The sequence below is a fragment of the Rhinatrema bivittatum genome, chromosome 9 (assembly GCF_901001135.1).
Source record: "Rhinatrema bivittatum chromosome 9, aRhiBiv1.1, whole genome shotgun sequence".
Lineage (NCBI taxonomy): Eukaryota > Metazoa > Chordata > Amphibia > Gymnophiona > Rhinatrematidae > Rhinatrema > Rhinatrema bivittatum.
In genome coordinates this window covers 82,300,066-82,326,476 of record NC_042623.1, presented here as the reverse complement: position 1 = coordinate 82,326,476, position 26,411 = coordinate 82,300,066, and the positions used below count along the sequence as shown (strand labels likewise).

Here is a 26,411-nt window from a genome sequence, read left to right as displayed (position 1 = left end):
AAAGTGAAGGGTTTATTTATGGAGGAAGGCATGGTTCCTCCAGGAGCAGAAGCAACACAAAACAAGTGGTATATAGTTCTAAGCCTGCTCAGAGATCTGACGTGCGTGTACAGTAATTTAAGGGTTTCTTTCAGCCAATCAACAGATGTCTGCAAATGCCCACCCATTACCTTATAGCCAATTAATAAATTTTAAGATGTGTCCGTGCTCTGTTACTATGAACAGGTGCCCTTCTACAAGTACTTCCAGAGAATAAGTCCAGTCTAAGTTTCGTTTTCCCAGAGTTTACGTCACTGTGTGCTGACGTGTCCTGGCTCTCAGTCCACTAGGTGTAGTTTTGTGCTGGTTATTACACCTTTCTGAAGAAATCGTTCACAAAGCTCTGCTGCTTGTTGCTGAAATTCAGCTTTGCTCGAGCAAATTCTTCTCAACCGTATGAACTGCGATACAGGAAGACCGTCTTTCAACTTTTTTGGGTGGTAACTAGAGTAACGAAGAAAATGATTGCGATCTGTTTCTTTTCTAAATAGCGTGGTCGCAATCCCACAACCCTCACGCTGAATCAAAATGTCCAAAAAGGCCACAGTATGCTGATGGTACTGGGCAGTAAATTGTAAATGAGAATTTTGCTCATTCAACCACTGTAGAAAAAGAAGAAGATCCTCTTTTGAAGCCGACCAAATGCAGAGTACATCGTCAATGTACCGACGCCATAGCAAAATGTTTTTAAACCACCTAGATGGATATAAATGTTGGTTTTCAAAATTCGCCACATATAAGTTAGCAATATCGGGGGCTATCATGGCCCCCATCGCTACCCCCTGAATTTGTAGAAAGAATACATTATCAAACTTAAAAACGTTCTTGAAAAGCACCAATCTCATCAGCTCTAAAAGAAAGCTGGTGGGAACCCTATGAGGACGGGCCCAGGAATGTAAAAGGCGTTCAACCAACTCAAAAGCCTCGTCCTGAGGAACACTGGTATATAACGAAGCAACGTCAAGGGTCACTAACCAACAATCCTCTGGTAGTGATGGCAGATCTTGTAATAACAGTAATGCATGTGAGGTATCTTGAAGGAAAGATGCGGCTTCTTGCACAAAAGGTTTACGAAAATGATCAAGGTAGTCAGATAATGGCTCCAGAACTGAACCCTAACTGGCCACTATAGGTCTTCCCGGAGGTGAGGACATACGTTTATGAATTTTAGGTAGAGTGTACAGTACTGGATGGACCACCTTCAAAGCTCGAGCTTCTCAAGTTGTAAGAAAACCTTTTTAAAGTCCCTCAGTCACCAAAACCTGGATGGCATCTTGCAATTCGCCCGTAGGATCCGAAGAGAGCTCTTGGTAGTACCTAACATCACTTAATTGGTGATGAATCTCCGCCACATAGTCTGCCGTATCTTGAATAACAATGGCACTGCCCTTATCAGCAGGTTTTACAATCACCTTCGAATTATCTGCAAGTTGCTTTAAAGCACAGTATTGAGCATAAGACCAATCAGGGGCCAGATGTTTCCTGTCGTTTGCATGTAACTTCTCCAGTGTGTTAACATCCTTCAATACCAACTGCATAAAAGTCACAATCACTGGATCAACAGGTTCAGGAGGGACCCATGAAGATCGAGGGGATAATAGAAAAATCCTGTTGCTGACCTTCCAAATCCTCAAAAAATAATTTTAGCTGCAGTCGACGAAAAAAATGATTGAAATCTATGTGCACTTGAAAGGAATCAAATTTGCTACAAGGCACATATGATAACCCTTTTTCCAATGCTACATAAGTCTCATGAGAAAACTGTTCATTAGACAAGTTCAAAATTGTTGTTGGTTCTGATGTTGGGCTCGTGTGATTGGTCCTGTCCAGTCTGGTGGTCTGGTGCGAGTGCGTCCTCTGTATGGACGGGAGCGATAAGTTTCGCGAGCCGGACCTAAAAAAGACGGCTGTTTAGTTTTAGACTTATCTTCATTGCTACTGGACCCTGATTCTTCCGAGGAGTCTTGAAAGGTCACTCACGGGTGTTTATAATTATCTTTCTTATTCTTCCAAAATATATGTTATCTGAATGGTAATCATTTTCGTCCCTACGGAACTTTTGTATCTTAAATTGTTTTAGTTGACTCTTGAATTGTGCAATGGTATGCTCTAATTGTTTCTGAGATGTTTCCACAATCTCCACACTATTAATACCCTGTAGATATTGATGTATATCATCCACTTCCTTAGCACTTTTTTGTATCGCAATAGTTGTGCGTTCCACTATCAGCACCATTAAATCCAGGGAGCAGTTGTTAAGGATCGATATCCATCTGGCCACAAACTCAGGATCCTCTTGGAACACAAACGGACCCTTTTGCATCCTTAGACCAAGGGGAAATCATTTGCAGTTTAATATATTCCACCATTGTGGCTTGATGTAATTCAGCCCTCGCTAGTTTCTTGGATGCTGATGTTAAATCCGCCCAAGTGCTAGTTGAATCACTACTATCTCCTGACTCAAAAAGAGATGCATGTTTAGTGACCGCTGCTATCTGTTCTTCAGAGAATGTGAGAATATTTTCCATTCACCACCAAAGGTAACCATGTGGGCAATAAAATACAATCTCAATCACAATCACAATCTCCATGAAGTTAGCATGGGGCACATTTAAAACTAATCGGAGAAAGTTGTTTTTTACTCAACGCACAATTAAAACTCTGGAATTTGTTGCCAGAGGATGTGGTTAGTGCAGTTAGTATAGCTGTGTTTAAAAAAGGATTGGATAAATTCTTGGAGGAGAAGTCCATTACCTGCTATTAAGTTCACTTAGAGAATAGCCACTGCCATAAGCAATGGTAACATGGGATAGACTTAGTTTTTGGGTACTTGCCAGGTTCTTATGGCCTGGATTGGCCACTGTTGGAAACAGGATGCTGGGCTTGATGGACCCTTGGTCTGACCCAGTATGGCATTTTCTTATGTTCTTAATCACAAAAATTAGTTAAGAATTAAATAAAGTAAATGGACCATCAACCAGTATGAGTTTGATTTAAAGACAAACTCATGGAGTATGGGTCCTACAAACAACACATGAGCATTGCTATATATGTGGTTATAATTTAAAAGGGAAACTTTTTACCAGTGAAACCTACTGTTTTTGTGAGTGTTATGCTAAACTATATCATTGCAACTTGTTTGACAAAACAAAAAAAGGCCACAATGTTTCCAAATATCACATCAGCTCAAATATGGGTAGGAAGGGTAATTTTCAACTACCTGTGTATGGAGACAGTCTATGTATGGCAACAGACTAGCCCGAATTTTCAAGGTAGACGTGCAAAAGTCCACTTTGAAAATCTGTGGGTGTCCCCAGCTATGCATGTCCATATACACACAGGAAGGTACATTTGCATCCAAGCAGGTATAACCGGCCGTGTGTACTTTTAAGAGTATTCTTTTGAAAATCAAAAGTATGTGTGTACATGCCTTCCTTGCCTCTACTCCACCCCCCTGGATTACATGCATATTTTCCCCCTGGCAGGGGAAAATATGCATGTAATCAAGTACATACATTTGCTGGCAAAACACCTCAGATAATTTTCAAAGGCCAATTTACAAACAAAACATAGTTTATGCACATAAATACTTTTGAAAATTACCCCAAAATGTAAATTTGGCTTGAGGGTAAAAAATATGGGAGCGAATCAAAAGCTTGAAATGACCTCAGTCAGGTTATATTATTCAATATTTCCTAACTTCTTAGATACTTCTCTCTGGTTTATTTCCTCCTAATTCAACCCAAAGACTTCATGCTTACAACTACTAAAGATTCCTGAGGCAGTGACATGGGATATTATGCACTGGACAATGAAAAATGATAGGGGCTGCCACAGAGGATCACTGCTGCCTGATGGGGCACACCAGCAGCCTTGCAGCAAGGAGAGCGGACATTCTTATTAATGGCAGAATTTCTCTTGCTTGGTAAATTAAGCTGTTGGAAACTTCAAATCCTAATTCTGTCAATTAAGTCTCTGAAATGTATTTAAGATGTCACTTTCATTAGTGCTTTTCAGTATGTTCAGTGACTGACAAATTGTATTGTGTTCACTGCAGTGTAGTCAACACGTGTCATGTTCTGGTTCTTGTCTAGAAAAAGATGTAAACATGGGTTGCAATATAGCTGCAAGCTTCAGGACATGAAAGACTGTCAAAGATTTAAAACCGGAGAAGTAGCACCTTCCTTCTGACTATAATACATCAGATATTGTATCCATCAGGAAAAAGATTGTTTTCACCTCAAAAAAGGCATATTCTAACACATGGCAGCTATGGGTTTATTTTTTTATTTTTTTTTAATGTATTTCCTTTCAACTTTCACCCTCTCCTGTTTCAGTTTTGTTTTTTTTTGTACTTTTTCTTTTCTCTTTCACATATTTCTACGCCTCTTGCATTTTTTTAGGAGTTTATTTTCAGCAGTAAAAAAAATCCATTTAATTTGTGTCTCCAGTACAGCATAGCATCAGCAAAATCTCACCTTTTTACCTCTATATTGTCTTCTATCTCATCTTCCCCCACCATCTTCCAGGTTCCCTGCAGTCACTCTCTCTCCTGACTTCTCATCCCTCAAAGACTGTCTTCTATGCCTTTATCCCTTCTCATGGCTGGTCTACCCTACCCCTCTACTAAGGGTGATTCTCTTCTCCCCTCACTCATCATAGCCTATCTGCTCATTTAGCCACATAGCTGTCAAGTGGCTATCGGCAGCATGCAACTCAGAGTCAGTAAACGATGCCATGTGACAGAGTAAGGAAATATACAATCCGAGATGGAGCCCAAAGGAGAAAAGCTGTAGAGGAGAATAATAAGGGTAAAGAGATACGCCATGGGGAGTAGGGAAGGGAAGATTTGCAGCAAACTTGGGTCTTGGATAAATTGTGCATAAAAATTTATACGATATTGACTCAACAAGACCTTACTTGGAGGAACAATCAAAATTGTATGTATCTAACACGCTGTTCATTGTGATTATAAAGGACACATAAATCCCAAGACTTTTGTAACTTTTCAGAATATGGCATAGTTCAGAAATTGCTAAAATACTGCTAAGTTCATCTGATTCTAGATGAATCTTGAAGCTTTGAGAGAAATCTAACCCAATTCAATCTCAGACAAAATTACATAGCCTTAAACTAATTTGCCGCTGATTGCAAGATGGAAATTTATAATTCAAGTCACTATCATTAAACTGTAAAAATCAGATGTTTTATTACAAATAGTTTCAATAATTCTAAAAGTAGTCTAGAATATTCTAAAGCAACCTAATTAGAAGGCTCATACAAAGGTATTCTTAAATCTGATATAGTGAATTTCCTGATACAGAGATTTCCTCAAGTTTTACTAGCCTTTTACATGCCCACATCAATAGAACAAATCTTATAGTGAAACAGTCTTATCAGTATAAATCACTAGCCAAGAGATTATTTTATCAGCAATTTAACTTTTGACGTTCTGTTTCACAATCTAACTACAAAAAAAAAAAGGAACACAAAAATCCCATCAAATGTTAAGTGCTATAAATGTACACATATTCATTATTCAAGCCTTTGACAGATTAGTGGGAAAACTGCTCTCAAACATAAAAGGTAAATTTTTGCTTGAAAAGAGTTCCATTGTATCTGCATTTCAGACACTTAAAATAACGGCAACTTACTATTGTCCATATTGAGACTGGGATGGCAGTAGAATTCTTTATGAGTGATTAAATTTGGCAATCCTCTGAAGAGACTGCGGCACGATTTACATTCAAAAATGGTATCCACTTCTTTTAACAAAATGTGTTTTAACTGTTTAGTGCCTGTAATGCAGCAAAACAAAAAGAAAACTTCAGTTAAGAGACTATTATTCCATTGCCTCACCCAATGGAAAAGATATTAATACACTAAAGTTTATTCTACTTTTTAAATAAAATACAGTGATTACCATCCAGTCTGCCCAGTTATTCCTGCCCACACTGCAAGGATATATATCTCAGCTGCCAGCTGTAAAGCATTGTGGACTTCTTCTCCTAGGCAGCTTCTGTCTTCTTCATTTGTACTCTTCCATTTTAGGCAGAGGAGTATACAAGCTTTTCCTTTTTGTTCACACCCAGTGCCCCACACCCTTCCCATGACCATCGACAAAGCTTTGTAATAATTTAAATAGTTACCTATACCAGTGTGACCACTGCCTGAACATGCAGACTTCTAGGTCCCCTGCACAGCCTGTCAGACAGAACTGGCTACACTAGCACCTGTGTTCGCACTAGGACATCTACAGGCCGATACAGTACAGTGCGCTCCGATGGAGCGCACTGTTAACCCTCCACTGGACGCGCGTTTTCCCTTACCCCTTATTCAGTAAGGGGTGGAAAACACGCGTCCAACCCGCAGCACCTAATAAGCGCCCTCAACATGCAAATGCATGTTGATGGCCCTATTAGGTATGCCCGCGTGATACCGAAAGTAAAAAGTGCAGCCAAGCCGCACATTTTACTTTAAGAAATTAGCGCCTACCCAAAGGTAGGCGCCAGTTTCTGCTGGCACCGGGAAAGTGCACAGAAAAGCAGTAAAAACTGCTTTTCTGTGCACCCGCCGACTTAAAATCATGGCGATATTAAGTCGGAGGTCCCGAAGGGTAAAAAAAGTAAAAAAAAAAAAGAAAAAAAAATTTTAAATGGGCCAGCGGCTGTCGGGCCGAAAACCGGATGCTCAATTTTGCCGACGTTTGGTTTCCGAGTCCGTGGCTGTCAGTGGGCTAGAGAACCAACGCCAGCAAAATTGAGCGTCAGCTGTCAAACCTGCTGACAGCCACTGCTCCGGGTCAAAAGAAGGCGCTAGGGACGCGCTAGTAGAGATGTGTATCGTGTGATCGATCGTCTTAACGATCGATTTCGGCTGGGGGGGGGAGGGAATTGGATCGTTGCAGTTTTGGTTTTTAAAATATCGTGTTGCCCTCCCCCTTCCCCCGATTTACGATTTTTGACGATAAAATCGGGGGAATTCCTATTAAATATCGCCTCTAACGATTTTTGACGATTTAAAATATATGGGACGATATTTTAAATAGTCAAAAAACGATTCACATCCCTACGCGCTAGTGTCCCTAGCGCCTCCTTTTGCCCGTTTCTACCCACCACCTAATTTAAATATTGCATCGCGCGCACAGGCGAGTGGCCTGTGCTCCCGCGGACTTTACTGAATCGGCCCGCTAGTTATTCCAATCACCTAGTTTTATTATTTACTTTTCTTATTTTCCTTTCTTTCCTTCCACAACTCTTAAGGTTTTCAAACCTCAAATGCCGCTTTTTAACAATCAACCTGCAAACAAAAATTCCATACACATTCCCAAAATATGAATTACTTATGCATCAGTACCATTTTCATATCTTCCTTCGACAGCAATGTTGGCAACTTATACAACCAGTTTTGCTATTAAAGCAACGCTGGACTCTACTGGTGCGATACCATTGCACCGCCTTCCCGGTGGCTCTGCAAGTTTTGGCGAGTGCTGGGTGGGAGGGTTCTAGTTGGGGTTGTGGATGGAGATTAGGAGGGGGCTGGGGCATGTGGGAGACTCCTTGGACAGATAAACAAGTTTATGTTAAACTTATTATATATCGCTATGCTATGTGATTTCATGTTTATTATATGGGTTTTGTTATTATAAGTGAGGTTTATATACATTGTCTTCTTAAACAATATATCACATTTGTAATGATTAATTGGTCTTATGTTTAATTGTTATGTATATACCCTATTATGTTTTGAACATGTAGTCCCTCTCTGAGCATTCTTTAATATAAATTTAATTTATAAACATTAAACAAAAGAAAGCAAAGAAAAAAAAGCAGACCTGCTGCCACAGGTCTATGGAATTCTCTCTTCCTCCACTGCTAAGGATCCTTTGTGTCTATCCCATGTACGTTTGAATTCTGACACTGTTTTGGCGCCTATAACGCAGCGTTTCCCAACCCTCTTCCTGGAGGCACACAGTTGGTTTTTCAGGATATCCACAATGAATATGCATGAGATAGCTTTGCATACAGTGGAGACTCAGGGTATGCAAATCTCTCTCATTCATATTCATTATGGCAATCCTGAAAACCTGACAGGCTGGGAGTGCTTCCAGGAAAGGATAACCTCTGCTGGAAGTCTGTTCCCAGGTGTCCACCAGCCTCTCAGCTAAAAAGTATTGTCTCGCATTGCTTTGGAGCTTCCCTCCCTTCAGCTTCATACGATGGCCCCTTTTCCCTGAGCTTTTCATTCTATGGAAAATGCTTCCTTCTGGTACTTTACTGAAGCCTGTTAGATATCTGAATATTTGTATGGTATCTCCCTTTTAATTTTTAGGTGGAAGAGGAAGGGGGTGGGGTTTAGGCTCTATGCCCCACATCAATTTTAGTATTTTAGTTGGATGAGGATTGGGCATGCTGGCCTACAAGATGTTTTTTTTTTTAAATTTTTGTTTTTCCACCAGTTAATCAGCTATGTTTGTATATAACTGGTAAAGTTAAATGCTATCTGTGTATATATATACCCAGATAACTTTAAATCTAACTGGCTATATATATTCAAAACCAGGTATCTGCAACAAATTATCCAACCAACTTTAACTGGATAACGTGTGCTTGCCGCTTTTTGGCAACAGTTGCTTCATAATCAACATCCCAAAGGGGTAGGATGGCAAGGTGTTAACCCCCATATTGTACAGGTTCTCACTGGTTTGTTGAAGTTTCCAAAGTTAAGCCATTTTCAATATCAAGCCAATTTTATTGATATTACAGCATTGCATGCTGACTCAAAACCAAATTCTGAGCATACACCTGTGAACTCCTTTCTTTTCAAAGCAAGTCCTGAAAAACCATTACCTGATTTTGTTCATATTTCATTTTTTTTTTTTTTAATTAACAGACTCATGGAATGGCAATTTTGCGAGCAAAATTAAGCACTCATGTAAAAACTACTTTTGGTAATTCTGGACTTGATTTTTCTCTCCCATTTCTGACAACACATTCAAAACATACTTGGCCCACCAGATTTTCTAATTTTAGCTCTTTGATCAGACATTTTGGAAGTAACTCAATAAAGCTACTGTCAGCCATTGATTCCGAAAGATTTATGTCTAAAGCAATGATTTTTCCCAATCATCTAATTTATCATGCATCTGCTTCACTGTTTTTGCAAGTGTTTTAACTTTCTCAGCTATCTGCAACAGCTGACGCCTGCCTGCACCCCGTTCGCATCCATTCTTTTCCTGATTTCAACAACAGACTTATTCACCGATTTTATTGTATGGCAGATTTTGTCAATTTTACTTCAGGAGTCTCCACCATAGCACTAGACGTTTCCAGAACCAAGAAGCCATTTGCAGGAGCAAACAAGGGGTGAGGGGACAGGGCATTTTAGTTTCAGCAGCCTCTGTCTTTCTTAGTCACCACAAGCCACTCAGATTTAATCACAAATGTATCCCCATAGTCTGTGGTTTTTTTCCTAGAAAGAAAGGAGTCTGTATTCAGATGCAGGTCCATACTTGGGGGGCAGGGGAAATTTGGAAAACTACCCAGTGCCTGCCACCCCATGGTAGCTACACTCCCTGCAGCTGGCTGGAGAATCACAGCATGATCCTTCCCCCCTTCCCATCCTCCCTCCCACTGGAAGGAGGCATAAGAAAGAAGCGTTTTTATCTGTTGATGCCTTCTCTGCCACCGTCATGCCAAGGGAAAAGCACCAGTGAGGGAAGGAGGAGCTTAAAAAAAAGAGAGGGAGAAGCACAACTGGTGCCTCTCTCTCTCTTTCCTCTCCTCTACTGGTGCTTTGCTCAGATTTAGGAGTCTTTACTGTCATGATAAAATTTGTACATGTGCTGCCAATTAACACAAAGTGGTTAAAAGGAAAATAAAAAGAAAAATACATAGCAGAGCTAGTAATAGCCACTAAAGTAACAGGGTGCATAATGGTTAATAGTAGTATAGACAACTATTAGATTCTGGTCCTGTTCTGCATTGTCCCTAGCCCCGCCATAGAGGGCTATTGCCCCAGCTCTACCTGCCCGCACCCTGCAGAGAACAACCTGCTCCATCCAGTTCCTCCTCTCCCAGGTCGCTGCCCCAGAGATCAGCTTGGGAGGGAGGAGACTGGAGCATACAGAATAACAAAAAGAAAAGCTACTCTCCTGCCTAATCCAGCTCTTCCCCTCCTGTTATTTCCAAAAGGCTGATACAGATAGAACAAACGAAAAAAAAAAAGCCCTGCATATATTTATACTGCAATATCCAATTCAAAAACACATCTCTTGTTACGATGATGTTGATTTAAGGTGGATTAGTGGGGATGGCAACCAAAGCACAAGTGTAACATGTCCTTTCGTGTTCACCGTAACATCTTACTATTGTGCTTTTTCTCCATTAAAAGATGGCAATAGCCCTCAGACCCAGTATTATCACAGTTTATTAACTAATTGTTCTCAAATACAAAATATGTCTGCCTGACCATACCACAGCTTTTGTGCCTGTAGATAATACATCTGTTTTTTGACACATCCCTGCATTATTTGGAACCTTCCATTGGTGTGTCCTGTTCTCTACTTGGCTGGTCATTTCAGGACTTTAACATGGAGTGCGTGCATAAGTATTTATGCACACAAGTGAGCACCAGGGTCCTCTGCCATTTAACTTTACTACTGCTATGGATGGGATGTAAGGAATAACATTTAAGAAATCTGGTTTTTAAGGGTCGGGGCTAACAGGGGGAAGGGAGACTATTAAACTAAGGGGGGTGGACAGTCCTATCCCTTAACTGGGCGAACTAGGAAAAACTCCCTATGGTGTCTGCGCATGTCCCTTATAAAGTTCCCCCAGTTATGCGATAGAGGCAGCATTTGTGCACACGTGTGCTTTCATATAAAACTGCACACTTGTACGCGCATACATCCTATTTTATACTATCCGTGCATATATACAAGTATGTTATAAAAAATAGCCACGACCTTTGGCGCAAGCCGGCATTTGTACGTACATGTGCACCCGCACAGCTATTTCAAAATTACCATCCCACTGAGTGCAGAAGCAAAGTTCACATACAGGCCGATACAATAAGAACATAACATAAGAAATGCCATACTGGATCAGACCAAGGGCCCATCAAGTCCAGTATCCTGTTTCCAACAGTGGCCAATCCAAGTCACAAGTACCTGGCAAGTACTCAGACATTAGACAGATCACAAGCTACATTGCTTATTAATTACAGTTATAGCAGTTTATGGATTTATCCTCTAGGAACTTATCTAAACCTTTTTTAAACCCAATTACACCAACTGATGTAACCACATCCTCTGGCAATTGATTTCAGAGCTTAACTATGTGCTGAGTGAAAAATAATTGTATTCAATTTGTTTTAAATGAACTACTTGCTAACTTCAAGGAGTGCCCCCTGGTCCTTCTTTTATCTGAGAGAGTAAATAACTGATTTACATTAACTTGTTTGAGTCCTTTCATGATTTTGAAGACTTCTAGCACACCCCCCCCTTAGTTGTCTCTTCTCCAAACTGAACAGCCCTAACTTCTGTAGCCTTTCCTCATAAGTGGCATGGAATGGCTGCCCTATTGTTTTGTTCACCCTTCTCTGCACTTTCTCCAGTGCAACTATATCCTTTTTGAGATGTGGTGACCAGAATTGCACACAGTATTCAAGGTACAGTCTCACCATGGAGTGACACACCGTCAGTTTTATTTTCCATTCCCTTCCTAATAATTCCTAACATTGTTTGATTTTTTTAATTGCCACAGCACATGGTGTTACGAAGGTGGACCCTGGGTCCGAGACGAGGTTGTCACTACCTGCAAGAAGGAGGCCTTGCAGGTTCTCGTCATCAGTAGACAGAGCTGGCTGATGTGGAGACACAACAGGACCCTCACCAATACCAGCCCTCTTTCCCCAGGGTCGGCTAGACTTAGGAGCGGGTCTCCAGAGAAGAACAACTCCATGAGGCAGCAAGCCAATGGAATCCAGAACGAATCAGGGCAGGCGGCAAGCCAGCGAAGTCCAAGACGTACCAGAAGTCGGCAGGCAGAGATCCAACAAAGTCCAGGAACATACCAGAAGTCAGGGTAGGCGGCAATCCAAATGAAGTCCAAAACAATCCAAGCCAAGACCAGAGAAGCAATCCAGGAGGAGACAGCAACAGACAACCTCTACCCATAAGGAGCACTAACTGTTGCTGAGGCAAGACATTGCAGGCAGGAGCTGGCTTTAAAGGCAGAAGTACTGACATCATCAGAAGGGACCGCGGGAATGTTCCCACCGTGATTCCCTTTAGGAACAAGTGGAGAAGCGCGCACGCCTAGGAAGTCACCGGTGGGGTCAGGAGTTGGCATATGTAGCCTGAGAAGCGGCCCTGAGCCACGGAGAAAGAACGTAAGAACATAAGAAAATGCCATACTGGGTCAGACCAAGGGTCCATCAAGCCCAGCATCCTGTTTCCAACAGTGGCCAATCCAGGCCATAAGAACCTGGCAAGTACCCAAAAACTAAGCCTATTCCATGTAACCATTGCTAATGGCAGTGGCTATTCTCTAAGTGAACTTAATAGCAGGTAATGGACTTCTCCTCCAAGAACTTATCCAATCCTTTTTTAAACACAGCTATACTAACTGCACTAACCACATCCTCTGGCAACAAATTCCAGAGTTTAATTGTGCGTTGAGTAAAAAAGAACTTTCTCCGATTAGTTTTAAATGTGCCCCATGCTAACTTCATGGAGTGCCCCCTAGTCTTTCTACTATCCGAAAGAGTAAATAACCGATTCACATCTACCCGTTCTAGACCTCTCATGATTTTAAACACCTCTATCATATCCCCCCTCAGTCGTCTCTTCTCCAAGCTGAAAAGTCCTAACCTCTTTAGTCTTTCCTCATAGGGGAGTTGTTCCATTCCCCTTATTTTGGTAGCCCTTCTCTGTACCTTCTCCATCGCAATTATATCTTTTTTGAGATGCGGCGACCAGAATTGTACACAGTATTCAAGGTGCAGTCTCACCATGGAGCGATACAGCGGCATAATGACATTTTCTGTTTTATTCACCATTCCCTTTCTAATAATTCCCAACATTCTGTTTGCTTTTTTGACTGCCGCAGCACACTGTACCGACGATTTCAATGTGTTATCCACTATGACACCTAGATCTCTTTCTTGGGTTGTAGCACCTAATATGGAACCCAACATTGTGTAATTGTAGCATGGGTTATTTTTCCCTATATGCATTACCTTGCACTTATCCACATTAAATTTCATCTGCCATTTGGATGCCCAATTTTCCAGTCTCACAAGGTCTTCCTGCAATTTATCACTCTGCTTGTGATTTAACTACTCTGAACAATTTTGTGTCATCTGCAAATTTGATTATCTCACTCGTATTTCTTTCCAGATCATTTATAAATATATTGAAAAGTAAGGGTCCCAATACAAATCCCTGAGGCACTCCACTGTCCACTCCCTTCCACTGAGAAAATTGCCCATTTAATCCTACTCTCTGTTTCCTGTCTTTTAGCCAGTTTGCAATCCACAAAAGGACATCGCCACCTATCCCATGACTTTTTACTTTTCCTAGAAGCCTCTCATAAGGAACTTTGTCAAACACCTTCTGAAAATCCAAGTATACTATATCTACCGGTTCACCTTTATCCACATGTTTATTAACTCCTTCAAAAAAGTGAAGCAGATTTGTGAGGCAAGACTTGCCCTGGGTAAAGCCATGCTGACTTTGTTCCATTAAACCATGTCTTTCTATATGTTCTGTGATTTTGATGTTTAGAACACTTTCCACTATTTTTCCTGGCACTGAAGTCAGGCTAACCGGTCTGTAGTTTCCCGGATCACCCCTGGAACCCTTTCTAAATATTGGGGTTACATTTGCTATCCTCCAGTTTTCAGGTACAATGGATGATTTTAATGATAAGTTACACATTTTTACTAATAGGTCTGAAATTTCATTTTTTAGTTCCTTCAGAACTCTGAGGTGTATACCATCCGGTCCAGGTGATTCAGTTTGTCAATCAGGCCTACCACATCTTCTAGGTTCACCATGATTTGATTCAGTCCATCTGAATCATTGCCCATGAAAACCTTCTCCATTACGGGTACCTCCCCAACATCCTCTTCAGTAAACACCGAAGCAAAGAAATCATTTAATCTTTCCCCGATGGCCTTATCTTCTCTAAGTGCCCCTTTAACCCCTCGATCATCTAACGGTCCCAACTGATTCCCTCACAGGCTTTCTGCTTCGGATATATTTAAAAATGTTTTTACTGTGAGTTTTTGCCTCTACAGCCAACTTCTTTTCAAATTCTCTCTTAGCCTGTCTTATCAATGTCTTACATTTAACTTGCCAATGTTTATGCTTTATCCTATTTTCTTTTGTTGGATCCTTCTTCCAATTTTTGAATGAAGATCTTTTGGCTAAAATAGCTTCTTTCACCTCCCCTTTTAACCATGCTGGTAATCGTTTTGCCTTCTTTCCATCTTTCTTAATGTGTGGAATACATCTGGACTGTGCTTCTAGAATGGTATTTTTTAACAATGACCACGCCTCTTGGACATTTTTTACTTTTGTAGCTGCTCCTTTCAGTTTTTTCTAACAATTTTTCTCATTTTATCAAAGTTTTCCTTTCGAAAGTTTAGCACAAGAGCCTTGGATTTGCACACTGTTCCTTTTCCAGTCATTAAATCAAATTTGATCATATTATGATCACTATTGCCAAGCGGTCCCATCTCCGTTACCTCTCTCACCAAGTCCTGTGCTCCAGAGAAACACTTGTAAATTTCTTCCTCCAGAAGGCAAACCCAAATTAGAAAGAAAAAGTTAAATCAGTTTTGCTGACCCTGACAAATTACAACACAAATTCGTATTCAAGTACATACAAATCTGTCTCCAATAGAAACTTAACTTATTGAGGACTGTATTATTGCCCCCATATTCTAAATAAATGGACTACCTTTGAAAATTGAACAGCTTGAAAGAGTTTATTCAATTTTTGTATACACTCATGTTACATATTGAATGATGTAGAATTGGTGAGTGAAAATTTGTGCATTAAGCTTAGAACCTTTTTGTCAAATTTGTCCAGTAGCCTGGAATCCTTTCCTGGTGGGATATTGGAGTATATTCCATGTTTTCTTTGCACTTTTAAGAACCGATTCTACCACAAAATTGGTGTGGCAATTATAACATTCCAATCCCTGAAGATTTTTTTATTCTATATTTGAGGTCCAGTTTCCTTGCTACTAGGGCACAGGAAACAAGATTTTCCCAAATTCTTGCAAGAGATTATGAATCAGAATTGCTTCTGGCTCTACTGGTATTTTCTACTGGAGAAGACCAAAGATGTTGGCACAAGGATCTTTGTCCCTACACACATTAACACTTTTCCCAATTTGTCCAGAAATCTGAAGTAAGACAGGGGTCAGAAGGGAGGTGATGATGCCGTGGGTAGAGGGAGAAGGAAGATGATGATGCTGGGGGTGGAAGAGAGGGAAAATGAAGAGAAGGTGACGATGCTAGAGAAGAGGAAAGGCAAGGTGATAATGATGATGAGGCCAGGAAGTGGAGGCAGAGTGAAAGAAAAAGAAGGTGACAGCAGGATGCTGGGTGGAGGAAAGGGAGGGTGATGACGCCAGAGGGTGGAAGAGAGGGAAATATGTTGATTCCAGGGGAGAGGGGTGGAGGGAGAAGGAACGTGATGATGCCAGGGAGTGGGGGAGAAGGGAGAGAGAAGGGAAAAGAAAAAAAAACGTCATGCTGCCAGGGGAGAGGGAAGGAAAAGTGATGATGCCTTCGAGGGGTGGAGGGAAAGGGAAGAGAAGGTAATGATGATGATTCTGGGGAGAGGAAGGAGAAGGTTATGATTATGCCAGGGGTTGGAGAAGGGAGAGGAACATGATGATGCCAGGGGGTTGAGAGAAAGGGTTGGGGGAAAGGTAATGACAATGAAAATGCCAAAAGGTGGGGGAGAAAGCAAAATTGCTTACCTTGTAATAGGTGTTATCCCAGGACAGCAGGATGTAGTCCTCACATATGGGTGACGTCATGAACGGAGCCTTAGTGCGGGAAAAACTTTGTCAAAGTTTCTAGAACTTTTGACTGGCCTCGAGAGGCCACTGAGCATGCTCAGCATGCTATGATATTCTCTGCCACAGGTGTCTCTCTTCAGTCTCCTAAGTAGCAAAAGCGTTAGCAAAAATAAAATAATAAAGGTTTAAGGCCCAACTCCGCGGGGTGGTGGGTGGGTTCTGTGAGGACTACATCCTGCTGTCCTGGGATAACACCTATTACAAGGTAAGCAATTTTGCTTTATCCCAGGACAAGCAGGATGCTAGTCCTCACATATGGGTGATTAGCAAGCTATAGGCTGAGTCATTTTGTACTGGATCAACAGTGAAGTATTGTTGTGGAAATGAATCAGCCGAAGATCACAGCAGATTGGATGTAGAAGGAGTTGGGTTTATACTGGAAACAGGTTCTTTAAGACAGATTGTCCATAGGCTGAATCTTGTCTTCCTTCTTTGTCCAAACAGTAATGAGCTGCAAAAGTGTGAAGAGAACTCCATGTTGCTGCTTTACAAATATCTATAATTGACACTGAACGATAGTGTGCTACTGAGGTTGACATTGCCCTGACTGCATGTGCTGTTACTCGCCCATGCAGAGGAAGGCCTGCTTGTTCATAACAAAACTGTATGCAATCTGCTAGCCAGTTTGATAAAGTTTGTTTACCCACAGCTTTACCTGGTTTGTTTGGATCATAAGATACAAAAAGTTGCTTAGATTTCCTATAAACTGCTGTGCGGTTTATATAGAAAGACAATGCACGCTTGCAGTCTAAGGTGTGTAAAGCCCTTTCGCCTTGATGAGAATGAGGCCTTGGAAAAAATGTGGGTAAAACTATGGATTGATTCAAGTGGAATTCCGTCACTACCTTGGGAAGGAATTTTGGATGCGTGCGGAGAACCACTCTGTCATGTAGAAATCTAGTATAAGGTTCATATGTGACTAGTGTTTGTAATTCACTTACTCTTCTAGCTGATGTAATGGCTATGAGGAAGATAGTTTTCCATGTGAGAAATTTAAGATCACAAGAATCTATGGGTTCAAAGGGAGAACGCATGAGTCTTGTTAAAACCAGGTTTAGGTCCCAAGTCGTGACTGGAGGCCGAATTGGTGGTTTAAGTTGAGTTAAACCTCTCATGAACCTTGCGATAAGAGGTTGCGCAGAGATTGGTGCATCTCCTGTTCTGTTATGATAAGCAGAGATTGTACTTAGGTGAACTCTTACAGATGAAGTCTGGAGACCAGATTCTGAAAGATGGTATAAATAATCTAGAAGAGAAGTAGTGGGGCAGGTGAAAGGATCAATACTCTTTTGCCTACACCACAGGGTGAATCTTTTCCACTTGGAAGCATAATTCTTTCTTGTGGAAGGTTTACGTGAAGCTATAAGCACTTGAGATATATTGGATGAAAGATTGAGTAGTTGTAAGATCAAGCTTTCAACATCCAGGCTGTCAGTGATAGGGACTGAAGGTTGGGATGGCGCAACAGACCCTGATCCTGAGTTATGAGATTGGGAACTACTCCTAGACGAATGGAATCTCTGACTGAGAGTTCTAACAGTGTGGGAAACCAGACTTGTCGTGGCCAATACGGGGCTATGAGTATCATGGACCCCTTGTCCTGTTGTAACTTCACTAGAGTTTTGGTTATGAGTGGTATCGGAGGATACGTGTATAACAGGCCTGAATTCCAAGGGCGAGCAAAGGCGTCCTTTGCAGGTTAGTTCTTCTGTTGGTGTATGAAGCAGAAGTTTTGTACTTTGTGATTCAGATGCGTTGCAAAGAGGTCTACTGTTGGTTGACCCCAGCGTTGGAAAATGTTGGATGCTATTGCAGGATTTAGTGACCACTCGTGTGGTTGGAATTGACGACTGAGCCTGTCCGCTACTACGTTGTGAATGCCTGCTAGATGTGGCCTTGAGAAACATTGAGTGGTTCAAGGCCCAGCCCCAAATCTGTGCAGCTTCTTGACAAAGGAGATACGAGCCTGTCCCTCCCTGTTTGTTGATGTACCACATGGCTACTGTGTTGTCCGTTTGGATTAGAATAGTCTTGTGTGAAAGGCAGTCCTTGAATGCATAGAGCGCATATCGTATAGCTCGAAGTTCCAAGAAATTGATTTGAAATGTTGCTTCGAGTTTTGTCCAAGTCCCTTGGGTTTGGAGGTTGTCTACCTGAGCTCCCCATCCCAAGGTGGATGTATCTGTAGTTAAAGTTATTTGTGGGACTGGTTGCTGGAAGGGTAGGCCCTTGCACAAATTGTCCATGTTTTCCCACCATAGTAGAGAGGAACGAAGCTGGTGGGTGACTTGAACTGGATAATGTAATGGTTGAATGGCATGGATCCATTGAGATCGTAGAGTCCATTGGGATATTCGCATGGCAAGCCTTGCCATAGGCGTGACATGGACTGTGGAGGCCACGTGGCCTAGTAAGGTCAGAAATTGTAGAGCTGTTGCTTGTTTTTTGACTTGTATAGAACTTGCCAGAAGGGAAAGTGTCTCTGCTCGATCCTTGGGGAAAAAAGCTCTTGAGAGTGTGGTGTTTAACTCTGCTCCTATGAATTGAAGTAGTTGAGATGGAGTGAGATGGGATTTTGATAGTTGATTAGAAATCCCATGGAGTGAAGCAGAGCGATTGTCTGGTTGAGAGAAGTTATAGCTCCTTGCTGAGATTGGCTTCTTATGAGCCAGTCGTCTAGATATGGAAAAACATGAACATGTTGTTTGTGCAAGTGTGCAGCTACAACTGCTAGGCATTTTGTGAACACTCTTGGAGCAGAGGTTAGTCCAAAAGGTAGAACCTTGTATTGGTAATGTTGATGGCCTACCATGAAGCGCAGGTATTTGCGGTGAGGTGGAAAGATTGGAATGTGAGCATAAGCATCTTGAAGGTCCAGAGAACAAAGCCAGTCGCCTCTTTGAAGGAGTGGAAGTATGGTTCCTAGAGAAATCATTCTGAACTTTTCTTTTCTTAGAAATTTGTTGAGATTTCTGAGGTCTAGAATCGGACGAAGGCCACCGGTTTTCTTTGGAATGAGGAAATATCGGGAATAGAATCCTTTGCCCCTCTGAGAGCGAGGTACAAGTTGCATAGCTCTTGCTTTCAGAAGGGTGGATAATTCTGTTTGTAGAGTGAGAAGTTGAGATTATGTTTGATTGAAGAATCTTGGAGGGTTTTGAGGAGGAAGTGATAGGAAGTTCAGTTTGTACCCTTGAGATATTACAGAGAGTACCCACTGATCTGATGTGATTGTTTGCCAATTTACCTGAAAAATTTTTACTCTTCCTCCTACTGGGAGATTTGGTTGAGGATTTGGTGACTTGGCTTGTTCTCTGGATTGAGTTTCAAAAACCTGTAGCCGGTCCTGTTTGAGGAGGAGGCTGTGGCCTGGTTGTTCTAGGCTGTCTGGCCTGTAACCGTGGTTGAGGCCTTGTAGATCTTCCCCTAGAAGACTGGGGGTAATATCTTCTTGGTCTGTAATATGGACACCTAGTATCTCTACGAGGGAATCGTCGAGGAGGTTGAGATACAGGGTCCTGTGATGTTTGAGACAACTGTTTAAGGGTTTCAGAGTGGTCCTTTAGCTGCTGGACTGCTTCCTGGACTTTGTCTCCAAACAAATTGTCCCCTTGGCATGGTAAATCTACTAGTTTATCTTGTACCTCAGACCTGAGGTCTGAGGCTTTTAGCCATGCCCATCTTCTTGCAGTGATTGCAGTAGCTGCTGCTCTAGAAGATGTTTCGAAACTGTCATACACTGCCCTCACCTCATGTTTTCCAGCCTCCAATCCTTTAGAGATAATGGATTGTGCTTGCTCTTGTAATTGGGAAGGGAAAGAGGTAATAAGCTCTTCCATTTGTTTCCACATATTTCTTTGATGTTGTGTGATATATAATTGATATGCAGAAATTCTGGAATTGAGCATTGCACTCTGATACATTTTCCGGCCTAAGGCATCTAGAAAACTATGATCTTTGCCTGGAGGATTGGAGGAGTGTGGACGGATTCTCTTGGATTTTTTCTGGGCAGATTCTACCACAACAGACTGATGTGGTAGTTGCTGTTTTTGGTAACCTGGAACTGGCTGTACCAAATAGGTAGAATCGATTCTTTTGTTGACTGCAGACACTGAAGATGGATGTTCCCATATCCTATTTTGAACTTCAAGTAGGACTTCGTGTATTGGAACAGCTAAGACCTGCTTAGGTGGGTCCACGAACTGTAATACCTCTAGTGTCTGTTGTCTTGTTCAGTGGAAAGCTTAAATGGAATGGAATCTGCCATGTCCTGAATGAAAGATGAAAAGGAAAGATCTTCAGGGGGAGATCTTTTCCTGGGATCAGGCGGAGATGGATCTGAGAGAAAAGATTCCGATGAATCAGAGTCCCATGAATCATCTGGATCCTGTGTGTAGGGGGATCTTACAGTTGGATGAGGATGATGAAGGCCTGAAGGGCCTGGCTGAGAGTCATCGATGGTAAAACTTCCTGAGGCGTTTTTTGTGGAAGAGTATCGATAACTTTGTGGTATCTTTCTAAAAGTTGTCGATACATTTCAATATTTTCCTTTCCTTGATCAGAAGGCCTAGATGTCATCGAGGGTTCAGTCGTCGGCATCGAAGGAATCGATGGACGCGGTGTCGAGGACGTCGACGGCCCAGTCATCGAGATCAGCATCGATGAAATAGGTGGTAGTTGGGCGTAGATCGACGTCGATGTCGTCATGATTCTCGGTCCTCGAGAAGTCGTCGATTCCATTGATGGAATCAGCATCGGTGATCCCACCAGCATCGGTATGTTTACCGGCATCGATGCTGGTCGCATCGGCGGTATCGCCGGAATATTCTGTTCCTTTAGTGCCTGAAGTACCGCTTGTCTGATTAATTCAGATAGCTCTGGCTGTACAGCTGCCGGTGGTAAGGCAGGTGTAAGCGGTGGTGGTGGCTGCGGTAGTATTTCCTGAGAAGGAATGAGCGGCATCGATGGAGTGGGCCCAGGCGGTGATGCTGCTGGCGTATCCTGTAAACGTGGCCGCTTTGGTCTCGATTCCTCTGGGGATGTCGAGGTCGATGGTTCCGGGTGTCGATGTCGATGCCTGTGCTTTTTGGAATGATCTGCCGATTTTGTCGATGCCACAGACGACGGCGGGGACGGTTGATCACCGGAGCCTTGCGGTCGAGATTTTTTAACTAAAAGACGTTTAGTCGTTCCGGCCGGAGACGACTTCGAGGATTTTGACGGTGAAGGGATTAATTGTAAATGGAATAGGTGTTCCATTTTTTCTTGTCGAGTTCTTCGTGTTTTGGCAGTCATTTCTGCACATTTATCACAGGCAGTAATGTCATGGTTTTTACCCAGACAAACTACACACTCTAAGTGTGGATCGGTAATCGACATCGTTTTATTACAGATGGTACATTTTTTGAAACCGGTCGCCATTTTTAGCTGACAGCCGTCGAGCTAAGTGGGAATTCGTGAGAGAAAAACGTTTTCAAAACTTTTCAAAAGTACTCACCAGTCGGTGGAACAAATCTGAGAGAGAGATTTGTGAGAGAGAATATCACCTGAAGTAATATATTTTTATATATAGCTGACTATATAGTCACTTGAAAAACCGAAACGGCTCCTGTCCCGCGATGCTAATGGCAGCACGGAAAAAAGAAGACTGAAGAGAGACACCTGTGGCAGAGAATATCATAGCATGCTGAGCATGCTCAGTGGCCTCTCGAGGCCAGTCAAAAGTTCTAGAAACTTTGACAAAGTTTTTCCCGCACTAAGGCTCCGTTCATGACGTCACCCATATGTGAGGACTAGCATCCTGCTTGTCCTGGGATAAAGAAGGGAATGATGCCAGAGGAGAGAAGGAAAAGAAGATGATGCTGGAAGGTGGGAGAGGGAAGAGAAGGTGGTGGTGGTGATGATGCCTAGAGCCGACAGTGGGAGAGAGGAAGGAAGGAAGGCGATGCCTGGGGGGTAGCGATAAGAGAAGAAGGATGGGAAGGGAAGAGAAAATAATGATGATGGAAGGGTGATGGTGTGCCACAATGAAATTAACTCTGTGCAGTGTGTGCCTTGACTCAGAAAAGGTTAGGAACCACTGCCCTATTTACATACTTATTACAAAATAGCTGCTCTGAGCTGATTCAAACAGTAAGACTTATTTGCATGAGAGCCTTGCCTCGACATAGAATATCAGAAATGCTTTCAAAGGCTAGAATTAGAACTGCAACAGATAAGTTAGCAGAATTCTGAACACATTTCTCTTGTTATCTTTATTACAACTTCTTCAGAAATTAATTTTAGAAACTGTAAGGCACTATAGAGCATCTAAAATAGAAGATTTCAGCAAATTTGCACGAGCACCCAATCGGAAGCCAGATCCATTTTAAAACTTTGACAATAGCTTAGCTCCAGAATATCTAAAAGGAAAGCTCATATACAATTGTGCTCATAAGTTTACATACCCCTGGCTGAATTTATAAGATGTGTAGCATTTTAAGAAAACATGAGTGATCAGACAAAACATCTTATTTTTAATGTGTAAACTATTCTGCATCAGAGAATAGCACAATCATTAAACAAATCATAGCGATAAAGGAAATAATAAAATGGTCTTGTTCAAAAGTGTGCCTATCCTTAGTTCTTAATATCGTGTATTGCCCCCTTTTGCACCAATGATGGCTTGCAGCCTTTTGTGATAGCTGTGAATGAGGCCCTTTATTTTCTCATGCGGTAAAGCTGCCCATTCTTCTTGGCAACAAGCCTCCAGATCCTGTAAATTCTTTGGGTGTCTTGCATAAAGTGCATGTCTGAGTTCTCCCCAAAGTGGCTTAATGATGTTGAGGTCAGGAGACTGATAGCCATAGCCACTCCAGAACCTTCACTTTCTTCTGCTGCAGCCACTGAAGGATAGACTTGGCCTTATATTTCGGATAATCGTCAAGTTGGAAAGTAATGAGCACCCCATGTGCAGCTTCCTGGCTGATGCATGCAAATTCTCCTCCAATATTTTCTGATAAGATGCCGCATTCATCCTTCCAACAATTTTAACTAAATTCCCCGTGCCACTATAGCTCACACCCCCCCAAAACAGCAGAGATCCACCTCCATGCTTCACGGTAGGGATGGTGTGTTTCTCTTAATACGCCTGGCTGACTCCTCTCCAAACATAGCAAGTATGGTTGTGACCATAAAGTTCAATTTTGGTCTCATCACTCCAAATTATTTTGTTCCAGAGGTTTTGAGGCTTCTCTAGGTGCTGTTTAGCATATTGTAAGTGGGCTGTTTTGTGGCATTTGTGCAGCAATGGCATTTTGCTGGCAAGTCTACCATGCAGCCCATTTTTCAAGTATTTCCTTATTGTGCATGCTAAAACACCCACACCACTTTGTTTCAGAGAAGCCTGTATTTCAATAGAAGTTGCTTGTGGGTTTTTCTTTGCATCCCGACAAATATTCCTGGCAGTTGTATCTGAAATCTCTCGTGGTCTGACTGTGGCTTGATATTTACAGAACCCATAATTTTCCAATTTTTGATCAGAGTTTGAAAAGTACTGATTGGTATTTTCAAATCTTTGGATATCTTTTTTTTTATATCCTTTTCCTGATTTAGAGAGTTGAAATACTTTTGCTCACAGATCCTTTGACCGTTCTTTTGCTTTCCTCATGCTTCAGTAACAAAAGCCAGTACAGCCCTGGATGAAATGCACAAGGGTTTCTCAAGTGCTAAGAAACTCATTGATTATTTATACACAGACACGAATTACAATCAAACAAGGCACAGGTGTGGATACCTACCCTTCACTGACATCTCAACCTGTGTGTATATTATCAGCCCAAACATTCAAGGGTATGCAAACTTTTGAACAGGACCATTGAAAAAGTACTACTTACCTGATAATTTCCTTCTCCTTAAGATGGATAGATGGATTCAGGACCAGTGGGTTATGCTTCTCTACCAACAGAATAATCAGATATCAGATCTCTCTTTGCCTTTCTTTCTTCTAGAGAATACAGTTTTAGTTTCTTCATTCTCTCTGTATATGGTTCATAGTGCAGTCTATGCACCATTTCGATGACCCTCCTTTGAATTGTCTCTACCTTGTCAAATGTTCTTTTGTTCATGTCGTTTCCAGAAGTGAACGCAGGTCTCAAGGTGATGTCTCTGAGACCTGTACAGAAGAACTAGTATTTCTCTTTTTCTACAAGTGATACCTCTCTTTTTATGCACCCAGGAATACCATTAACGTTCCCAGTGGCTTTTGCCCCAACTGGTTACCTTAAGTTCATCAGAGAAGATAACCCCAGAACTCTTTCTTGTTCAGTGACAATTGATTCTTCACCTCCCAAAGAGTTCTTTGCCCTTAGAGTTTTACAACATAAATGCAATATTTTATACTGTTCAGTATTAAAGGATAGCTTCCATATCTTTGACCTTTTTTCCAATGTCTTAAAATCTTTCATCTTATTTACTCACACTGGCATATCTACTGTGTTACTATTTATAATCATCTGCAAACAGCCACACTTTCCTTTCTAACCCTCCCCAATGATTGCCATGCAGTGGTGCTTAGCTGTAAATCCAGTTACCCCGAGGTGGTTGCAGAATCTGTACCCCATCCTTGTCCCACAAAGCCCACCCAAAGTAAGAGTATACTCAGAACAGCATCTTTGGCCTTAAGAGTGTTCCTTTCCCCTTTCCAGGTTTCGTCCACCATGGAAAGCAAAAGTGGAAGTTGAATGGGCTTACACAAACTTGCTGACCCTACTATTGTACCATAAGGACAATCTCCCATGAGTGACCAACTGATTTCAGCAGGTCGTAAGCAAGATGACCAGCAAGACTGGGAAGCACTGCAGAGCACTTAAAACCATGAAAGAAAGATTTTTAAAACAACAAAACACAACAGCTGCCATTTCTGTACTTCCCAAATACTATTCTTCTTCTATCTTTTCTTTTAAAAAGAAAGAAGAAAGCACAGATCAGAGAATTCAATGAATAAATGGGAGTTTGTCAATCCATTTATTTTATTTACTTATTAATATTATTTATCACTCCAGAAGCTCATGCAAACATAGGGGCCTATTTACTAAAGATTTTCTCCCATTTTGTGGCTTTGGTAAAAATGTTTAGTAAACAGGGCCCATAATTTTCTACAAAACACAGATATACATTTTTAAATTAAACTTAAAATTTTCTTTAAATTACTTTCACAGATCTGAGGAGAACTGCATAATGTTTTCTGTAAAGCTAGTTGAAAGAAAATCAAACCAAAATAGCTGGGCACAGATTATAGATTTCTAAGGTTTAAATATATTTTAAAATGCTAACTTTCAGGCAATGAAAACCCCTTCCTTTAGCATGCCCAAAAGCAGCCATCGTTAGCCATAGAAAGATAACAAGCCTCCTCAATTTTTTCTCAGCTAGTTTTATTTTTTTCAGGCTAACAGAGTAGACCCTTTCTACAATGATTTTTTGTAAACTGTATCTTAAGCAGGTCCAACATACTGAAAGATTCAGAAATTGAGCCTATGAATCGGACAGAATGTACATACCGGATCGAAAGCACTCAATGATTTGCTGAATCCCAGATTTAGAGGTCTGCAGCTGTTGCTGTACCAAGGCAGGATCTCCAGGTTCCAGCATATACACTACAACAGACAAAAAAATAAAACATTTGTTTTGCATTAAGTCACTTTGAAAATCTGGGAAAACATACATTCAAGGAGAGGAAATATAGAACAGCTAGGATGACTCCTCTGCCCAGCTCGTGAGGACTAAAAATACTTCTGCCATCAAACTGAACCATATCTATGTTGCCAAATATAGAAAAATAGGACTTATGGGAAAAAAAAAAAAAGCCAATACAATTAGAAAGCTTGAGTCAGCAGAACACATTTTAAATAAACATGGAACTGCATAAAAAGGCTAGACAGACTTCATATCTTTGCTATAAAGTCATCTTCCAAAGAGAAATGATCAGTTTTCCAAATGAAGGGTGGGGCAATTGCCAAATAGCACAGGTACTTGATGCTGATTTTCACAAAGACGGACTGTGCTTACAGACTCTTTGGAAATGTCTGTCAAGTGCCTGCTCACATACTTTGCACCTGTTTTGATCGAGCAGCCAAGAGAGGTAAAACAGCACACATACTTGAGAAAATGTCATGCAGGCATCTTGTTTTCTTCTCCTGCCTCTAGCATTCTTCTGGGCACCCTTCCTTGCAGGCTGCTAAACATACATGTGCGACGGGAGTCTGGGCAATTCCCAGCCAGGTCTCGTTACC

The 26,411-nt window shown here is 41.5% G+C and overlaps 1 protein-coding gene across 2 annotated transcripts in view; it reads right to left on the bottom strand.

The window, feature by feature from the left end:
• The window catches only part of ZNF800 (zinc finger protein 800), a 91,935-nt gene that overhangs the window by 18,878 nt on the left and 46,646 nt on the right, over window positions 1-26,411 (bottom strand). For both annotated transcript variants that reach the window (XM_029616453.1, XM_029616451.1), the window contains exons 4-5: window positions 25,680-25,775; window positions 5,694-5,837 (exon numbers count right to left, since the gene is read on the bottom strand). In XM_029616453.1, the coding sequence (XP_029472313.1) occupies window positions 5,694-5,837; window positions 25,680-25,775 (240 nt within the window). The remainder of the gene's footprint in view (window positions 1-5,693; window positions 5,838-25,679; window positions 25,776-26,411) is intronic.